Genomic DNA, 16770 nt, shown 5'->3' with positions numbered 1-16770 from the left:
AGGGTGCGGCTAAGGATACTAAGACACCAGAAAGCAGTTGGATGATCAGAGAGCTCTAGTGATAAATGCAAGTTGTGAATTCTGAGATGTGTAGTTTGTCTTTCTGCCTCAGCCTTCATGTACTGTTCTAAAAAGAGTCATTAGGCTTTACTCAATGTAGTCACCACTCAGAGTGCTCCATTGCTAGAATGTATTGCATTACAGCTAATTCACCAAAATAGCAAAATCCTTAATAGAGCTCTTGTTGCAAGCTCCTAATGAGTATATTTCCAGCCAGTGTTTAGTACTCTATACAGTGTTCAGACATGTATGCATGCAATCTGGTCTCTGAAACCTGAACTCACCTGACAACCAAGAGCTGCTCTTAGGAAAGTTAGTACATTTGCAGACACAGGAGCTGCTCCAGTGATCATTAGTCTTACTTTTCCTCCCAGACTTGCCTAAAAAGAGACAGACAAGGTATTCTGAACACTAACAGCATTTTAATGAGAGATTTTCAGAAGTTGTCCTCCCACCCCAATAAGAGTCACAAGAGAAACTATAGTGGTGGGCACTCATGTCTAGTTTTAAAAAGTATCCTGTTCTAGAAGGATGAGCTAACTTTTTCTTGACTTGCTTTATCCTCAAACTAAACTCAAGTTATTTGCAGCTATTTTCTGCAATCACTACCCACAAAGACCACACTATGCTGTTACTGCATCTCTGGCACACAGACAACTGAGTCGAGAGAGCCTTAAGCCATGTCCCCTCTGTGGGATTTGGCTTTGCAGCAGCCCTATTGTAGGGAGGATGGGTGTGAAACTGCCGATTAACCATGCTAGACAGTTACAGTATGGAGAGGGGCAGTCAGTGGCACAGGTCATCATCTATGATTAAAATGAAGCACCAATACCAGAAGTACAAGCAAACAGCTTACTTTGAGTTTCACATGTACACATAGCTCTTGACTGGCCAAGACATCCTTTACCCAGACTGAAGGGAGTCCCAGCCAATCACTCCCTCATTCATATTGAGTGATTATAGTCTGATGCCTACAGCTCAGTTATAAGAAAGTGCTTCGGATATAGCGGTTTCAAGGTCACTAGATGCATCAAATCTCTTAGGATGTTAAGCACTCAGCTAGGATGCTGGTAGGAATTTTCACAGTTTCATGCACTTCAGAAAGCCTAAATAATTATTAGAGAAAGGATAGTCAAGTGGGATTACTGAAGATTTGAAGCCTTTGTACAGCACATAGCTATCAACATGTATTGTAGAGGAAAGAAAGATTACTCAGATATTCTATGCTATTTGTTTGCCTGTCTGAAGCAAGACAGATTTGTTTCAGGAGAATCTATTTCATAATGTTTCTTTGCATAAGAACGAGTAAAGGAGTAATCCTCCGAAGATCTATAACATGAGAATTTGTGTGTGAGCAGAGAGAGTTTCAAGCATACCTGTATTTTGTGGAAGATCAGTTTATCCCACAGACTGTTCTTTCTAATTATGCCACTTCTAAGTTCTGCTTCTTTCCTCTTGGAAGCAAAGTCCAGGATCCACCTTTTCAGTGAAGTATTGGCTTGTCCAAAAATCTAATATGAATGAAATTAAATCTTGTATTAGAAAGTTCATAGGACAGTGTTCCTTCATTCTTATGATAAAGCACAAAGTTTTTTTTTTAATATATAAAGTATTTTATCCCAGATGCGTGGCCTAAAATAGAGAGAGGCTAAGAGCTTGTCTGCATAACTATTTAATTCATAGCAAGATCAGGTGTAAATCTACCATGCACTAGCCTGATTTGCACGAAGTAGTCACATGGACTCTGCTGACATGCACCAGCAGTTCGTTAGTGTTGACCTACCCTGCTTTTAAACAAGGTTAGATCAGAGTACACTGAGTAACTTCTGGTGCACGTCAGCAGCATCCACATGAATATTTAGCACACACCAGGCTAGCATGGAAGAGATTTATGCCTCTGCTTGCCATGACTTAAGTGTTTATGGACCTAAGCCCTAAGCGACTTGCTCAAGGCCACACAGAAGATACAGCTCTACTAGTGACTAAAACCCAGGTCTGACTCAGTCTGGTCTCCACCAGAACATGCTGCCTTTCTAGGGATATCTAACACAGCCAACCAACCATTAACCTAAAACTCTAATGATTGAAACTATAGTTAATGGTATTGTATATGCAGGCATATGTTTTAGAAGTTAATGACCCATCCAAGGTTTTGGTGGCTAGCGAATCCTACCCCACTATTGGCACAGCTTTCTGAAAGTGGTTTTCAGTTTAATTTGATCAAGTTTTAGATTAATGCTACTAGACTTACTTTGTCAAACATCCGGTTCAACAGTCTTGGTACTACAGGAAATACAGTTGGCTGCAGTGTTTTTAAGTCATCCATAAGTAGTCTGATGTCCCCCTGGAAGAATCCTATCCGAGCTCCATGGCAGAGAATCACACACTGTTAAGATAGTAAAACTGCTTTTAGTACATTAACTATAGTTAGAGATACATTTAGAGCAAGTTAAACTGATGATCCAGTATTTCCTCTAGTCTTGGCAACTTCCACCCCACCCCATGCTAAGTCCATTGTTATAGTGGGGCTGAAGTGGTGGCAGTGGGAGGGAGCCAGCCTCTGGAAAAGTGTTTCGTTTCAGGGTAGGACAGGAAAGATGAAGCACCAAGGGAGACAAAGCAGCTCATCGGGGAATTTTCATCATTGGAGATTTTTAAGAGCAGGTTAGACAAACCTGTCGGGGATGATCTAGATCAGGGGTAGGCAACCTATGGCACACGGGCCAAAGGCGGGGCACGAGCTGATTTTCAGTGGCACTCACACTGCCCGGGGTCCTCTGCATTTTAATTTAATTTTAAATGAAGCTTCTTAAACATTTTAAAAAGCTTATTTACTTTACATACAATAGTTTAGTTATATAGACTTACAGAAAGACCTTCTAAAAACATTAAAATGTATGACTGGCATGTGAAACCTTAATAAATGAAGACTCGGCACACTACTTCTGAAAGGTTGCCAACACCTGATCTAGATAATACTTAGTCCTGCCACGAGTGTAGGGGACTGGACTAGATGACCTCTTGAGGTCCCTTCCAGGCCTATATTCTAAGCTGCAGAGGCAGGCCAGGGACCTTAATACAGTGGGATAAGGCCTGGGAGGAGCCTAGCAGCAGAAGTAAACTACAGTGTCTGGAGAGCACTGGCCAGGTAGGCAAGTGGTGGCAGGGATTGAAAAGCAGGCAGTGGCAAAGCTATATTTGTGACTACAGGAACTCTAGACCCATCTATTAAAATACTGAAACCAACTATGAAGCAGGATGTCTGTTCCCATTTACTTGGCTTCCCTACTGTAGGTCAAGAAATTCCCATGTCAGACTGAATGTGCTATCTTAAGTGCAGACAATATGGAGTCTCGTCTTCACCACTTATTTTATACTTCTGTGTTTTGGTTTACCTGCCCCTGTTCCACAGGAGGATGGATTGAAGGGGGTGGATGGTAGAGGTGGGCCTGGGACAATTCTGGCAATAGAGGAGAAATGCCTACTTCCCCTTCCCCCTCCTTGAGAAAGGCAAGTTCACTCCCCCTCTTTTGGGCTAAGACAGGGAAGGGAATAGGAAGACTACACTGAACCCTCGGTTTTCCCTCTCTAATCTCAACCCCTTGTTATAGTTTATCTTGTATCTGTAGGTCTCCCCTCCACCCCCCTGAAATGATCTCCCTACTGATTCTTGCTGTTCTCTGTACCTTCTCTTGGGAGATTCTCTACGCTTTTCTTTCCTTGTCCTCAGATTTGGCTTTGTCGTCTTCTCCCACAATATAGGCTCAATGTCCCTCCCCCACACACCCACGTTCTGCTACTATATAGCACATTCTTCCCCTGCACATCAGTTCAGGCAGAGTCACCAACCACCTGCATATGGTGTCAGTGCACTCAGCCTGCCAAAGTTCATTGGTCTGCAGTAGCTAGAGTCTACTGGGATTTACAAGACTAGCTTTTCAATATGGACTGAGCACTGACACAGATGCCAAGAACAAGGCAATCCTGTTTATCAGAAATATCAGTTCACCTCAGGGGGAGGGGGGAGGTCTCTCCTCACCAGTAACTGAAAGCCCTCTTGTTTTCCCTCATTAAGTCCTCTGTACCCTACCCCAAATGCAGAGTCCCACTGCCTCTCTGCTGCCAAAATCCTTCCCACACTGGACCAGCTTCTCCAAGAAGGATATGCTAGTTCTACTGGATAGCTAACAGCCAAGTTGCTGCATACTCAGCAGCAAGAGTCTGCTGCTAGCTGTCAGGGTCCAGTTAGGAGTAGTACCCTGTGATTTAAGGAAGGAGAGGACAGGGAGAAGCAGGCTGCCAGGGGAAGGAGGAAGCTCTTGAGATTAAGACTGTAGCTCTCCTGATGGCTGCTGCACATTTTATCCAGCTTAAGTCTTAGAACAAACTGGCAAACGTATGTTCTCTATCTTTTCGCAAGCCATCTGCTTATGTTTCTTACTTCACAGTGGCTTCTTTTAGAGGCCACTCAATCTTTTACTCATTCCCTACACCATCCTGAAGCGAGCAAATGTTACAAGTATTACTACCACATACCACAGTGATTATAGTATATTAGCATAGCTAATTTGTCTTGTCATTTGCTTACCTATTCAACTTATTTCAGGTGATATACCTGCAATGGATGGCATGATATTTTTTCCCCATAACTTTTCCCACTTGCTGCCCCCAGCCAAGTAAGCAAAGGATTTTAAAGACTGTTGGGCCAAGAGCAGCTGTTTTGCCTAGAATTATACCTTCTCATGATTTCATTAATCATTCAGAGTGGTGTGCTATAACAGGGCTACTATTAGTCAAGTGGTAGCTCAAGGAGCTGCCACATGTGTAACCAACATTTGACTCCAACACTGGCAGGAACAAATGAAAGTCTGCATTTCCCCCTAGCACAAGATTCAGTTGTGATGAATGGCTGCACAGGCAGTTTATGTAGCTTATGACTGGAGGTGGTAACAGTGACCTCATTCTGGAAAAGCTTTCCAACTACTGAAGTAGTGGAGTCAAATAAGTACACTGACAGCACCACAGTTAACCTTTCCTATATCTGAAATTGGGAGGTAGACTAGGTTTCAATCTAGAGATGTTGGATGCATGGTCTAAGTAGAAACCCAATTGCCTCCCACCCCTGTGAAATTTGGGTTACAGATCTGAATTACAAAATTTCTAAGCTCCAAATTATGTTTCCTTAGGCCTGGTCTACACTAACCCCCCCAATTCAAACTAAGGTATGCAACTTCAGCTACGTGAAGAACATAGCTGAAGTCGACGTACCTTAGTTCAAACTTACCGTGGTCCAGACGTGGCAGGCAGGCTCCCCCGTCGACTCCGCGTACTCCTCTCGCCGAGCAAGATTACCAAGTCGACGGCGAGCGCTTCTGGGTTCGATTTATCGTGTCCAGACAAGACGTGATAAATCGAACCCAGAAGTTAGATTGCCTGCCGCCGAACCAGCGCGTAAGTATAGACAAGCCCTTAGACAAAAGGAAGAGAGCTAGAAACTCAAAGCCATTACTTTGAATGTATTTAGAAGTAACTTAATGAGCAATCAATGTGTCTGTCAAGATTGCTTTAAAGCAGAGTACTCTAGGTTTCTTACAAATACCTGGACTACATAACACTCAAGTGCAGGTTTTTATCCTGCAAAAGATCTGTTTACATCACAACTTCCTATCTGTCTGGTTAGCCGCTTACGTCTTGCGAAATCATGAGTATTTTGAAGCCACTACAGATTGCTGAACTAGGAGAAAGCCAATGTACTACAGAGACAACCAGTTCAGAGATAGTTTGCTCTAGCAAGGTGGCTGCTACACTTTAAGTGATGAGAATATAAGTGTTGGTAGACTTGAGTTTCAAGAACCACTAGTCAATTTTACAGTGGCAATAGCCTCTTCATAGTGAATCAGTTCCACCCACCCTCAATTCCACCTTTGAGAACTCTTCTCCCCACTCCAATCATAGCAGCAGCACTCCCAGCCTTTTGCACTCTAAATATTAAGACCTTTTGAGTTAATATTGCAACTAAATAACCAAGGGAAAAGCCTTAATGGTTGTGTTAGAGAAAGTCGTGGCCAGTGTAAGTATTTTGAAAGAAGATTTAGTGCTCCATTATATAGTTCTTAATAAACTTATTCATGGAACTACCTACTTTTCAGTAAAGCTAAAGCTCATAGTTAACGGGGAAATTAAATGCCCAATATTCACATTATCTGGACAACAATTTGTTTCCTTCGGACACTTACCTGGACTAGTCTTTCAAACATGTGTGCAAGAGGCAAAAAGGAAATGTGTGTGTCACTGGGGTTCAAGACACATGCACTCTGTAAAAAAAGTGAGATTTCGAAATAATGTAGTACATGCAGATTCCTACCTCCACAATTCTTTCAAACATATGGGCCAGGGGCAAGAATGAGATCAGAACATCTTCTGTACCAGGAATGATTGCTTTCTGTGAGGGAAATGCCAAGCAGGATAGAGAGATCAACTTAAATCTTCACAGTAATTACAATTTGTAGCACAAAGGCTTATTGCAACACTTCTCAACTCTAGGGCACACCCCAGATTCCAAATTTATTTCATTAGTAAAAGGTATGCTTGGCTTTTACATACTTTGACCAAAGAAAGTCCAAAATAGCATAGGGCTGAGTGTTAGAGTTGAGGAGATTTTTTGGATGTTAGTGTTGTGATGTGTACAGCAGTCATTTCTTATCCTACAAGGATAGAGGAAGTCACTTTTGGGACAATTAAGAGTAGTCAAGTGCTCAGAAGATGTACATGTTGAAAAGAACCAGATTAAAGCCGTGTGCCATGGGTAGGAAGAGACATTGTTAGTGTACTTATGGTAGATTGGGCAGAAACTTCTGAGTGGGATAAACAGACTAATAGCTAGCTAAAGCACAGTAAGCAGTGGTTCTCAACCTTTCCAGACTACTGTACCCATCTTATGTACCCCAAGTTTCACCTCACTAAAACTACTTGCTTACAAAAATCATACACAAGTGTGTCAGCACATTATTGAAAATGTTTTTCATTTTTACCATACAATTATAAAATCAAAGTACAATATATTTCAATTTCAGTGCAATACTTGAGCCTGTTTTTCCACATGCAAGCCTTGTCTGAAGCATGTAACTTAGCTTCACAGGGCCCACTATAGCATGGGGCCCTGTGCAATTGCCATTCTTGCATCCCCTAATGCCAGACCTGCACTTGTAGCCTCCTAAACCTGTCAGGCAACCCCACCCCACCTAGGGTCACAATCCCCAGGTTGAGAAACACTGATCTAGATGAGTTGAGTACCCCCGGTAGACCTCCGCATACCCCTGGGGTACACTGACCCCTGGATTGAGAACCACGGAGTAAATAGGCTTTAGTCAGTCTGAACCCTAAACCAAAGATCTGCACCCAACAGCAAGTATGAACAGTTATGCTTCTTGCAGGCTCATACACTTGCTTCTCCAAGGGAATGGACCCTAAAATAATTTTAGCCATCCTGTTTCTAACTCAATGGGCCAGAGGCAAAGTAGTCTCCAAATTGGACTTGGAAAATTAGAGAAAGCTATTTTATGATCTGCTCTAGAGCACCAGTGGAAAAACATACTATATAATTTAATGGAATTAGTTTTACAGCCTGTTATATTGCAAGAGAGCAGCAGAGATTAAAGGAATATGGGAAACCACCTCATCTGACCCCTTTTCAGGATTTGTCTTTACTAAAAAGAGGGTAGGAGCCTAGGCTACATCTCAAATAGCTAAAAAGCATTACCCTCACCTCTACTTTAGGAAAGAGTTTGAACTGGAATTAGCTTGCATGTGTTTAGCTGGAGCTGTCATTTTTGTAAATGGAGACAAGTCTTCAGATGGGGAAGTTCAGGGTATTGTCAATTGTTCAACTTGCACTATTACCCCAGACTTAGTATAATTAGCTTCAAGATGCCTAGAAGGACTTTGCTTCACCTTGACACTAGTTTAAGGTCACTGCAATAAATTTCTACACAGATCAGTGTAGGTGTGGGGAACCCATCTGTCAGAGGGAACAACATGAGAAAAATTTATGCTACCAGATTTTTGGACTGAGTCTAAATCTTGCAGCTTTACCAATCTCTTGCCTTGGAAGTCACTAAATAGCAAGCTGCCAAATCAACCACAGACCAATGGATTAAGCAATAGAGACTGATTTGATATTTTATTTTAAGGTTTTGGGGGATGGGAGAGCAATTAGCAAATGTTTCCAGGAATTCAGTGTGTTGAGTTGCCAATTTCAGGACAGCTGTCTTATACTGGTGAAGTTTTGATAAGATGGGTTCAAGTAGTATCAGACAGACTTTAGGAGCCTAAAGAACTTAGTGAAATAGTGTGTTAGATATTTTCAATACCATTTTCTGAAAAGGCTTTCCTTCTTATGGGCTTAGCCCTAAGAGTCTGGAAAACTTTGAATGACTTAGCCTTTAAGTTTACCTCTGTAGCTTTCACAAAAGCTGAAGCATTGCTCACTATATTTTGATGAGTAATCATAGCTCCTTTGGGGTTTCCTAAAGAGGAAATAAACATTAAAATCCAACAGTGAAGGGCTTATACACATGAAAATATCAAGTGGAGAGAATATTCATTTTATCACTTACCTCTAGGGAAGTCTAGAAAGGGCTTTAATGGATAGATGCACAGCACTTAAAACAAAGGCTAATTGTATGAACTAAGTAAAACTTAATGAAGGGATAGAAATTGCTAACAGGTTTGCAAAGTTAGACAGCACCTGTTCTGTTCAAATGGTTTTGAGGAATAAAGACAGATAGAAGGCCTTTAATATCTTCCATGTTTGGAAGCTAAATATCCTCAGAAGGAAGGGATTTTGGAAAGAATTTGACAAAAGTTTAACACTGAAGTCAACTTCTAAATTCAATCCTACAAATTTTAATACAAGTCTCATTGTTTTTGAGAAAAAAGGAGGGGGGTGAGGTATTCTGTTGAAGGAGACAAGCTTTTGAGCTACAGAGCTCTTCACCCTGTGTTAGCAGCAAGCCAATCCTGATACCTCTCTTCTGAAAGTGCATTTTAGGCTCCAGGAATTGTGTGTCAAGCACTTCAATTTCCCATTGGCTAACCCAGAAAGTTTTAAAACAAGTTTTCCCATCTACTACTTTCTGCTGTAACAGGTGAAATGCTGAAGCAGCAGGAGAAACATTGAGCACCTGGTAAGGAGCCTTCCGAATGATCTTTGTCCATAAAAGTAGAATATAGAAAGTCCAGCATAATTAAGTGTACCTGTAGTTCCACTGGTGAAACAGATGACTGCTAGATCTTCTGGATTTGGAGGCTTTTAAAAATAAAAAAATTAAGCCAATTCAGTATAAAGAGATTTTGCAGGACAAAATCAAAGTACCAATTTTACTTTGAGCTACAGAAGATGACACATTGGTGCCTTAGTTTGATCTAAAGACTGAAATTATAACTAGTACAGATCAGTTCTCTTTTTGGTAGTTTGATACTTACCACAGGTTTGTGTCTGTGAGCTCTCCCCACCTCCTAAAAATTTAGGAGACAGACATGAGTAGGATAACCACATTTGCTTTAATATATTTCCCTTTCATAACAACCTTTGTCATTTAGATACCAAGCTGGTTACTTTTGATCATAAAGGAATAAAATTTTAACAGAACTTTTAAGTGCCATATGCTTGTACAGCATACATGCAAACAGTGAGCTGACAATGCCCCTTCAAAAACATAGCAGTAAATCTAGTGTTTTATTTATGAAGTGATAAGTAACCCATGATCTGTGGAATAAGATTAAGCATAGTTTCCAATTTATTTGTGGCAGAGGAGATAGGCATGTCACCTAAATTCTCAGTGTGATAGCAACCAGTTCACACTCCTATTCTAATCTAGTGGACCATGGCATAGGTGTATTCACCATGGTCAACCTTTAATGTAACAGAAGCCATTGTTGATATTTTCAAGAGAAAGTACCTTTTAGCATTGGTCCCAGATTATGACAGTCTTTACTTTTAAAGCCACCATTCATTCTGCAAAAACAAGGAGTCTGGTGGCACCTTAAAGACTAACAGATTTATTTGGGCATAAGCTTTCGGCATCCGAAGAAGTGAGGTTTTTACTCACGAAAGCTTATGCCCAAATAAATCTGTTAGTCTTTAAGGTGCCACCAGACTCCTTGTTGTTTTTGTAGATACAGACTAACACGGCTACCCCGATACTTGACATTCATTCTGCACTTTGTTTTGAAAACAGACTCCTTGTTTCACATGCTTCATCAATGCAGATGGGGCACTAACTTTTTAATTGTTGTGCTACCGTCAGATGTCAGACGACTTTAGCGTCCAATATCATGCCAATGCCACCTTGAAGACAAGTCCATTATTCTAGCATGATGGTGCCCATGCTGTGGACTTAGAGTTACTGTTGAAGGGACTATTGTTTATGAATTAGAAATATGCTCCCCTGTGACTTTTGAATGTCAATGTTTGGAACAGCCTGTCATTACAAGAAGGTGGGGAGCACCTTCTCCCTAGCTGCCTCCCACTGTTTCCCTACACAAGTGCCAAAAGCACTTACCAGCTGCCATTCCTTCCCTGCCAACACTGTAATGGAGCAGAGAAACTCCAGTTGCTTCATTAATCACCAGGCTGTGGGAATTTCAGGGAGAGCAGGATAGGAGCTGTACATTAGGGGAGCTTCAAGCAGAGGAAGCTTCATTGCAACCAGGGGGTGGGGTGGGGTGGGTGCAGCTCCTGGATTCTCAGCTATAGCTCAGATTACAACAGCTTGGGGTCTGTTCCAATTTACACTAGCTGACAGCTAGAGCACACTCCAGCCACTCTTCTCCATCTCCTATGCTCCCTACTCCAGAGTTTAGGAAGGGAGCTCGCAGGTGGTTTCTGCTCACTTTGCACCACAATGGGAACAGAGTAGGGCTTAGAATCTGCATCCCCTATTTTGATTGTGGCCTCGTCATTTGAGATTTGTCTGACCTTGTGGCTAAAGAGGCCGACAAACGTTCCAACATCTAGAAAAAGCTAAGTAGAGCCTGAAGTTTTCCCTTCTGACCAGTAGTAGAGGTAATGGCTAAAAGCCAAGCATATTTGAGTATGAAATTTCAGTGTTAATGATCTTAAAGGTTTCAAGACTAAATGTTTTTAATCCTAATTAGGAATGACAGTCGTTAAAGAACCCATATAAATCAACATTTCAATTTGTCAAGATTAACAGTCTTAAACCTGAAATAATTCTGTGCGTCAGTTTTACCATGGTCTCATAGACATTAAGGTCAGAAGGGACCATTATGATCATCTGGTCTGACCCCCTGCATGCTGCAGGCCGCAAGACCCTTCCCTGGACTCTACCGTTGAAGTCCCCAATCCTGTGTTTTAGTGACTTCAATCGGCTGAGACCCTCCTGCTAGTGATCCCTGCCCCATGCTGCGGAGGAAGGCGAAAAACCTCCAGAGGCTCAGCCAATCTACCCTGGAGGAAAATTCCTTCCCGACCCCAAATATGGCGATCAGTAATACCCCGAGCATATAGGCAAGAGTCTCTAGCCTGACCCTTGTTGGCCATTGGTCTTTACCTCAAGGTATAAGAAACTAAGCACTGAACATTTCCTTGTGACTGTCCCCACTCTGAATTAAAGGCTTAGGCTATGTCTACACTGCACAGTTTACAGAAGCATACTTGTGGCGATAAAACCTTGCCACTGCAAGGCATGCAGCATAGCTGCTCTTTGTAGGCGAGTGAGAGCAAGAGCTCTCCTGCCAAAAAATAAAACCACCCCAACAAGGGGCAGTAGTTTTGTCAGCAGGAGAGCCAACAACAACCACTGTCAACACCGGTGCTTATTGTTAAAAAGTGTAGCGTACATAGCCTTAGTCTCTTCACTGTTTTGCTTTTTTTAAAAAAAAAGATTTTAGGCTGTTTAGGTCAAGGGTTTTTTGTTTTAATAAAGACTTAATGCATTGGGAAAATGCACTTAACATTTCCATGGCATATCATTTGTGACCATGTTAAAATCACATCTTAAGAAAAAGATGTGATGGACAGGCAACTATGCCACATTTGCAAGACTGGATTGGATGAGGGCACTGCTGCCAGATGTAGTACTAAACTTCTAGTGGCATTCTATTACTTATTCATGGTAAGATCCAGGAGACTATGTTGATTGTATTGTATACTCTTTAGGGTTAAGTCTCAATAGATACATTCTAATACTCATCTTATGTGCAGTGAGGACTGAATATTTTCCCATTAACTGGACAAATGCAGGTCAGACTTTAGCTACCAAGGTATTGTGCACTTCAAGTTGTGGGCCACTTTTTTTATTATTAAATAAGCACTCAGGACCCAGCAGCTCCCACTGGGGACAAATGGGAGCGAATCATCACTTGGAGGAGGAAAAAAATTAACAGAAAGGCAATCTAGGAGCTACTGCCCTCGGATAGTTAGAATAAGCTGCTTTTATGAAAGCCTGAGTGTTACAAGCCACCAACAATCCACTCTTTAAATAAAATTACTTTTAAAGCACTGGAATTGCACTAGCCCTTAAGCAAGAGGGCTGGCTTTAGTAACCCAGGTTATTCTTTGGGTTTTGGACAAGTCTAGTTCAAACCTTCTCAGAATTATACCAGTTTCACCACTAAGAACTAGGTGTTTTGCAATATTATTGATGTCATGAAAGTTCACTATACTGAAGCAAGAAAAAAAGTTTTACCCCCTCACCTCCAAACACACATGCAAGTAGCTGTTCCTTGGTAATGACCTCCACTGTTTTGTTATCTGTACACCTTCACCAAAAGGAGAATGCTTTTTCCCAGCAGTCTAACTGCAGCAAAGATTTTGGTTCAGTGAAATTCAGGAGTGTACCTCAGTTAGTGAGGAACAAGGGGATCAAACATATCACTTGGGAGTTAGATATCAGTGAGTCTTGTGTTCACCAATTTCCCAGTCGAAGCCTGGTTAAATTTAAAATTATATAGCTTTACATGGAAAGATGTGCCACTTCTCTCAAATTCCACATCTGAAAACTGTCCATTTTACTGACTAGATGGTCTATTCAATTGAAGTGTCACAAGTGAGCCTATGAGCCCTGACATTTTTTGGTTGAAGGATGCAAACTGCAAGCCTATCCCCCAATTCTGTACTTTGAAGTTATACTGCCTCAATCAAAGCTCATTATGGCAGCCTGAAGCAGAAGAATGGTATATACCTTTTGAATATTTTATGGACTTCCAGATGATGGTACTCCTAGAAGGCCAGAGTTCTACTTCAGGCCATTGCCATTGTTTTGTGGGGCCAGTATAAGTGGTATAAAATCCAGCAAGACAGCTTCATGTTAAGTTTCCAAGTCACTGAACCAAGTTCAGTTGTGCTAAGCTGCAGAAAAAGTTTAGAAACTCTGACACTCCCTCCCATTCCCTCTGTAGTAGGCAATTTGTTTTTATTCACCATTGCCTTAGATTCAGAACTACTAAACAGATGAATCTACAAACACCTGCTCCTCCCTCCCCATACTAGCATTCCTCAGAATGAGACTGTACTAGATTTTCTTGACCCCAGGAGACGTGCAAGACAGCTGTACCTTGTCCATTTACTAGCAGAGGCCGTAAGCCTTAATTTAAGGTTCCAACTAGAAGATGGCACAGTGTTGGTGTTTGAGTACCAAATTTAGTCAGGGACTCGGTGTCCCTGACTATGTGCACTGAACAAGATCAATACAAGTAGTTATTCTGTGTATAAACCCACCATCTGAGTTTTATTGCAGCTGGTACTTTATGAAATAGGACTAAGATAAAGGGGTAGCAGAATTGTTCAGACAGCTCCTCTAGATGTAAATATTAATGGTAAGATTTAGGTTTTAGTGTCGCCCTGAACCAATTTCACTAATTTTTGTATTCACCTTGGAAAATATTTCGTAGACTCATTTAACCACTGTGAAACACTAGCGAATTATTTACTTTCTAAAAAGGATGTCTTGTGTAAATAGAAGTCAAACCTTTACCCTTCACTCTCTTGAAGAAAGATCAAGATTTTGTAACCAGCCATCTGTACAGGATGAATTACTCTGCTGACTCCCCAACTCTCCAGGGCACTTTACTGTTTCCACCCAGTATCTCCTCTATTCCCATAGTTGTACATGGAAGTAGGGGAAGACTTCAGTGCTTACCTCCAATTCTCTCAGGCTGAGAATTTCAACCCCACACTTCTTCCCACGTTCTAAGAGATCACTATCAAAGGATTCCATGATAACAATGGTGTTGAGGACTGGAGTTTCTCCCCTTTCCACATTATCCAGCAGCAGCTTGGCCTTGTCCGATTTGTCACAGAAAACCAGTCCTACATCAGCTAATTAGGAGAAGAGTGCTATTAGTAAAAGTTTGACTTATCTAATTATAAACCTGTCTGGATCAGGTCTAATATCAGAGGGTTATTTTGAATAAAGGCAACAATCATTTTTACCAGTCAAGCCTGTCATCTGATGTTTAGCTACTGAACTACTGAAAGAATCATACCTTTGTTCACAATATAACTGATTGCGTCAGCTCCCAGCGTATCATAAAGTGGCACCACCACCATGGAGTAGGTGTAACATCCCTGTTCAATAAGAACCCACTGTGAAGAAAGAAAAGCACAAGTCAATACGAGTTTACTAGTCCAAAACAGAGTGCTAAGACTCCTGAAATGAAGGAACCTGATGTTAGCATTCCAATAAGGAAATCTTCAATGTTTGGAGATTTGCCCAACAAGAGTTGCTTGTTCTTTTAATGGTCATTTGTTTACCCAGGAGTGCATAGTATAGGTGGTTAGTTTTCAGAGATACTAACAAGTAAGCTGGCCTACCAGTAGTTCTCAGTTATATGGGAGCAGATGCTAGTTCTGGACAAACCCCTCTCCCACAAACACACACACGAATTAGTCTCGCCCCTCCGAGAGGAGAACAAACACACACACACACCCCAAGTCCGTTTCTACTAGCTAGCTTCTCCTACATACCCTACATGCACCCATTCTATTCTTGTCTCCCTCCAGTTTCTTCCTTTTGATTCTACCTGTTCGGCGGGAGTGTGCTTTATAGGTGGGAGCACAGGGATTTCTACTCATTCAGTGCTTTTATTAGATTAACTTCAATCCCTGGCACAGCAACCCTCTGTATGAGCCATCACTGAAGTGCTTCAAGTGTCAGTGCTTGTCATTCAGTGCAAGTTGGTGCAGTCTGATAGTGGCTAAATATGCAGGAGCCTTGAATAGGTTTGGTAAACTGATGCAAGCCAGTCTATAGCTGGTGGTACACTTCAGACAAAACTAATAATCCAAATGCCATATGGTCACCTTTCCCTCTTGAAAAGAAGGGGTCTACTACTTTGGAGATTGAGATATCACACACACACACACCCCACTCCTCCCCCCACTTCCATAAGTAAAAGTCCAAATGGGCAGAAAAATCTCTAGTTAGTAAGGAGCCATTCTGTAATATATGCTGAGCTAGATATATGCCCTCTGCTTGGTGAGGAGCTCTCCACAGGTACTCAGACAACTGCAAGTTGAAATGGGAATAGTTCACTGGATAATTTGTTACATCTCAGCAAGCACAATAGCTATTACAACCTTACGCCAAGTAATTTAGGCAGGTTAGATCCTAAAGCATCCTTGTACAAGGCAGTCATGCATTCAGAGGATGTCTAAAAAACAGGACAGTGAAAGTTGTTCACGAAAGAGAACCAGTCTATATGCAATACCCATGTAGCTATGCCAAATTCTAGGATTTGTGACTACCATGAGATGAAAGTCTCCCTGGCTTTTCTGTGTGCCTAGAAACAGACAATTCAAGTCTTCCTTCCTGGTACTTTGAGTTTTGTCACAAATTCTACAATATTGTAGGACTGAGTATTTTTCAACATCTGTAATGTTCACCAATTCCAGTTAGTGGTGAAAGCAGACGACATTTTTAAAATCTGAAACTGGATCCATAATCCTAAAAGGCTCTCTAAGCTTTTACTAGAGCAAAAATATTGGGGAAAAAAGTGTTTTCAGAGGAAGTTAGCCAGTTACTTCATTGCCTGAACAAGAGGTACTATGTTTGTGTAACATTAAATTGGTTAATCCCCTAACATTTTGTTCAGTATTAAATATGCTACCAAGGTTGCTAAATCTCAAGCCTCTGTTATGTTTGTTAACCTGGTCTAGGAAAGCTTTAAGTTTCCTATACTAATGGTACACCTCTACCCAGATATAACGTGACCCGATATAACATGAATTCTGATATACTGCAGTAAAGCAGTGCTCGGGGGGGGGGGGCCTGCGCACTCCCGCGGATCAAAGCAAGTTCGATATAACGTGGTTTCACCTATAACGCAGTAAGATTTTTTTGGGTCCAGAGGACAGCGTTCTATTGAGGTAGAGGTATACATTTCCAGGCTGAATCAGCCACCAAACATGACAATTTTTTTTTTTTTTTGGAAGGAGTGCATGTTATAAGTAAGCTGTATCATCTTTCCATGCTCATGTTCCAAAAGTGTGCTTTTTGTAAAGTTCAGTATAATGACTCATGACAGTTGACCCCCAAGTTGCTCACACAGTAGAGACAGTGTTCAGGCCTGCTTGCTAGATTGGCTTGTAAGACTATCAAGCCATCTTGATAACGGTACCCGGATATTTTTGGACTGAGTATTACAACCCCTTTTATACCCACTGTTTAAACTTTTCTGAAAGTAGCC

General features: G+C 41.4%; 1 protein-coding gene across 6 annotated transcripts in view; it reads right to left on the bottom strand.

Annotated features, from left to right (window-relative positions):
• The window catches only part of ACSL1 (acyl-CoA synthetase long chain family member 1), a 77293-nt gene that overhangs the window by 13065 nt on the left and 47458 nt on the right, over positions 1-16770 (bottom strand). For 5 of the 6 annotated variants that reach the window (XM_054031136.1, XM_054031132.1, XM_054031130.1 and 2 more), the window contains exons 6-14: positions 14569-14668; positions 14223-14401; positions 9544-9576; positions 9316-9367; positions 8512-8585; positions 6425-6502; positions 2312-2446; positions 1437-1571; positions 345-440 (exon numbers count right to left, since the gene is read on the bottom strand). In XM_054031136.1, the coding sequence (XP_053887111.1) occupies positions 345-440; positions 1437-1571; positions 2312-2446; positions 6425-6502; positions 8512-8585; positions 9316-9367; positions 9544-9576; positions 14223-14401; positions 14569-14668 (882 nt within the window). Of the gene's footprint in view, positions 1-344; positions 441-1436; positions 1572-2311; positions 2447-6296; positions 6375-6424; positions 6503-8511; positions 8586-9315; positions 9368-9543; positions 9577-14222; positions 14402-14568; positions 14669-16770 lie in introns of all 6 variants that reach the window. The other variant, XM_054031131.1, reaches the window with a different exon arrangement.

The sequence above is a fragment of the Malaclemys terrapin genome, chromosome 5, assembly GCF_027887155.1.
Source record: "Malaclemys terrapin pileata isolate rMalTer1 chromosome 5, rMalTer1.hap1, whole genome shotgun sequence".
Classification (NCBI taxonomy): Eukaryota; Metazoa; Chordata; order Testudines; family Emydidae; genus Malaclemys; species Malaclemys terrapin.
This window is presented reverse-complemented; position numbering and strand designations above follow the sequence as displayed.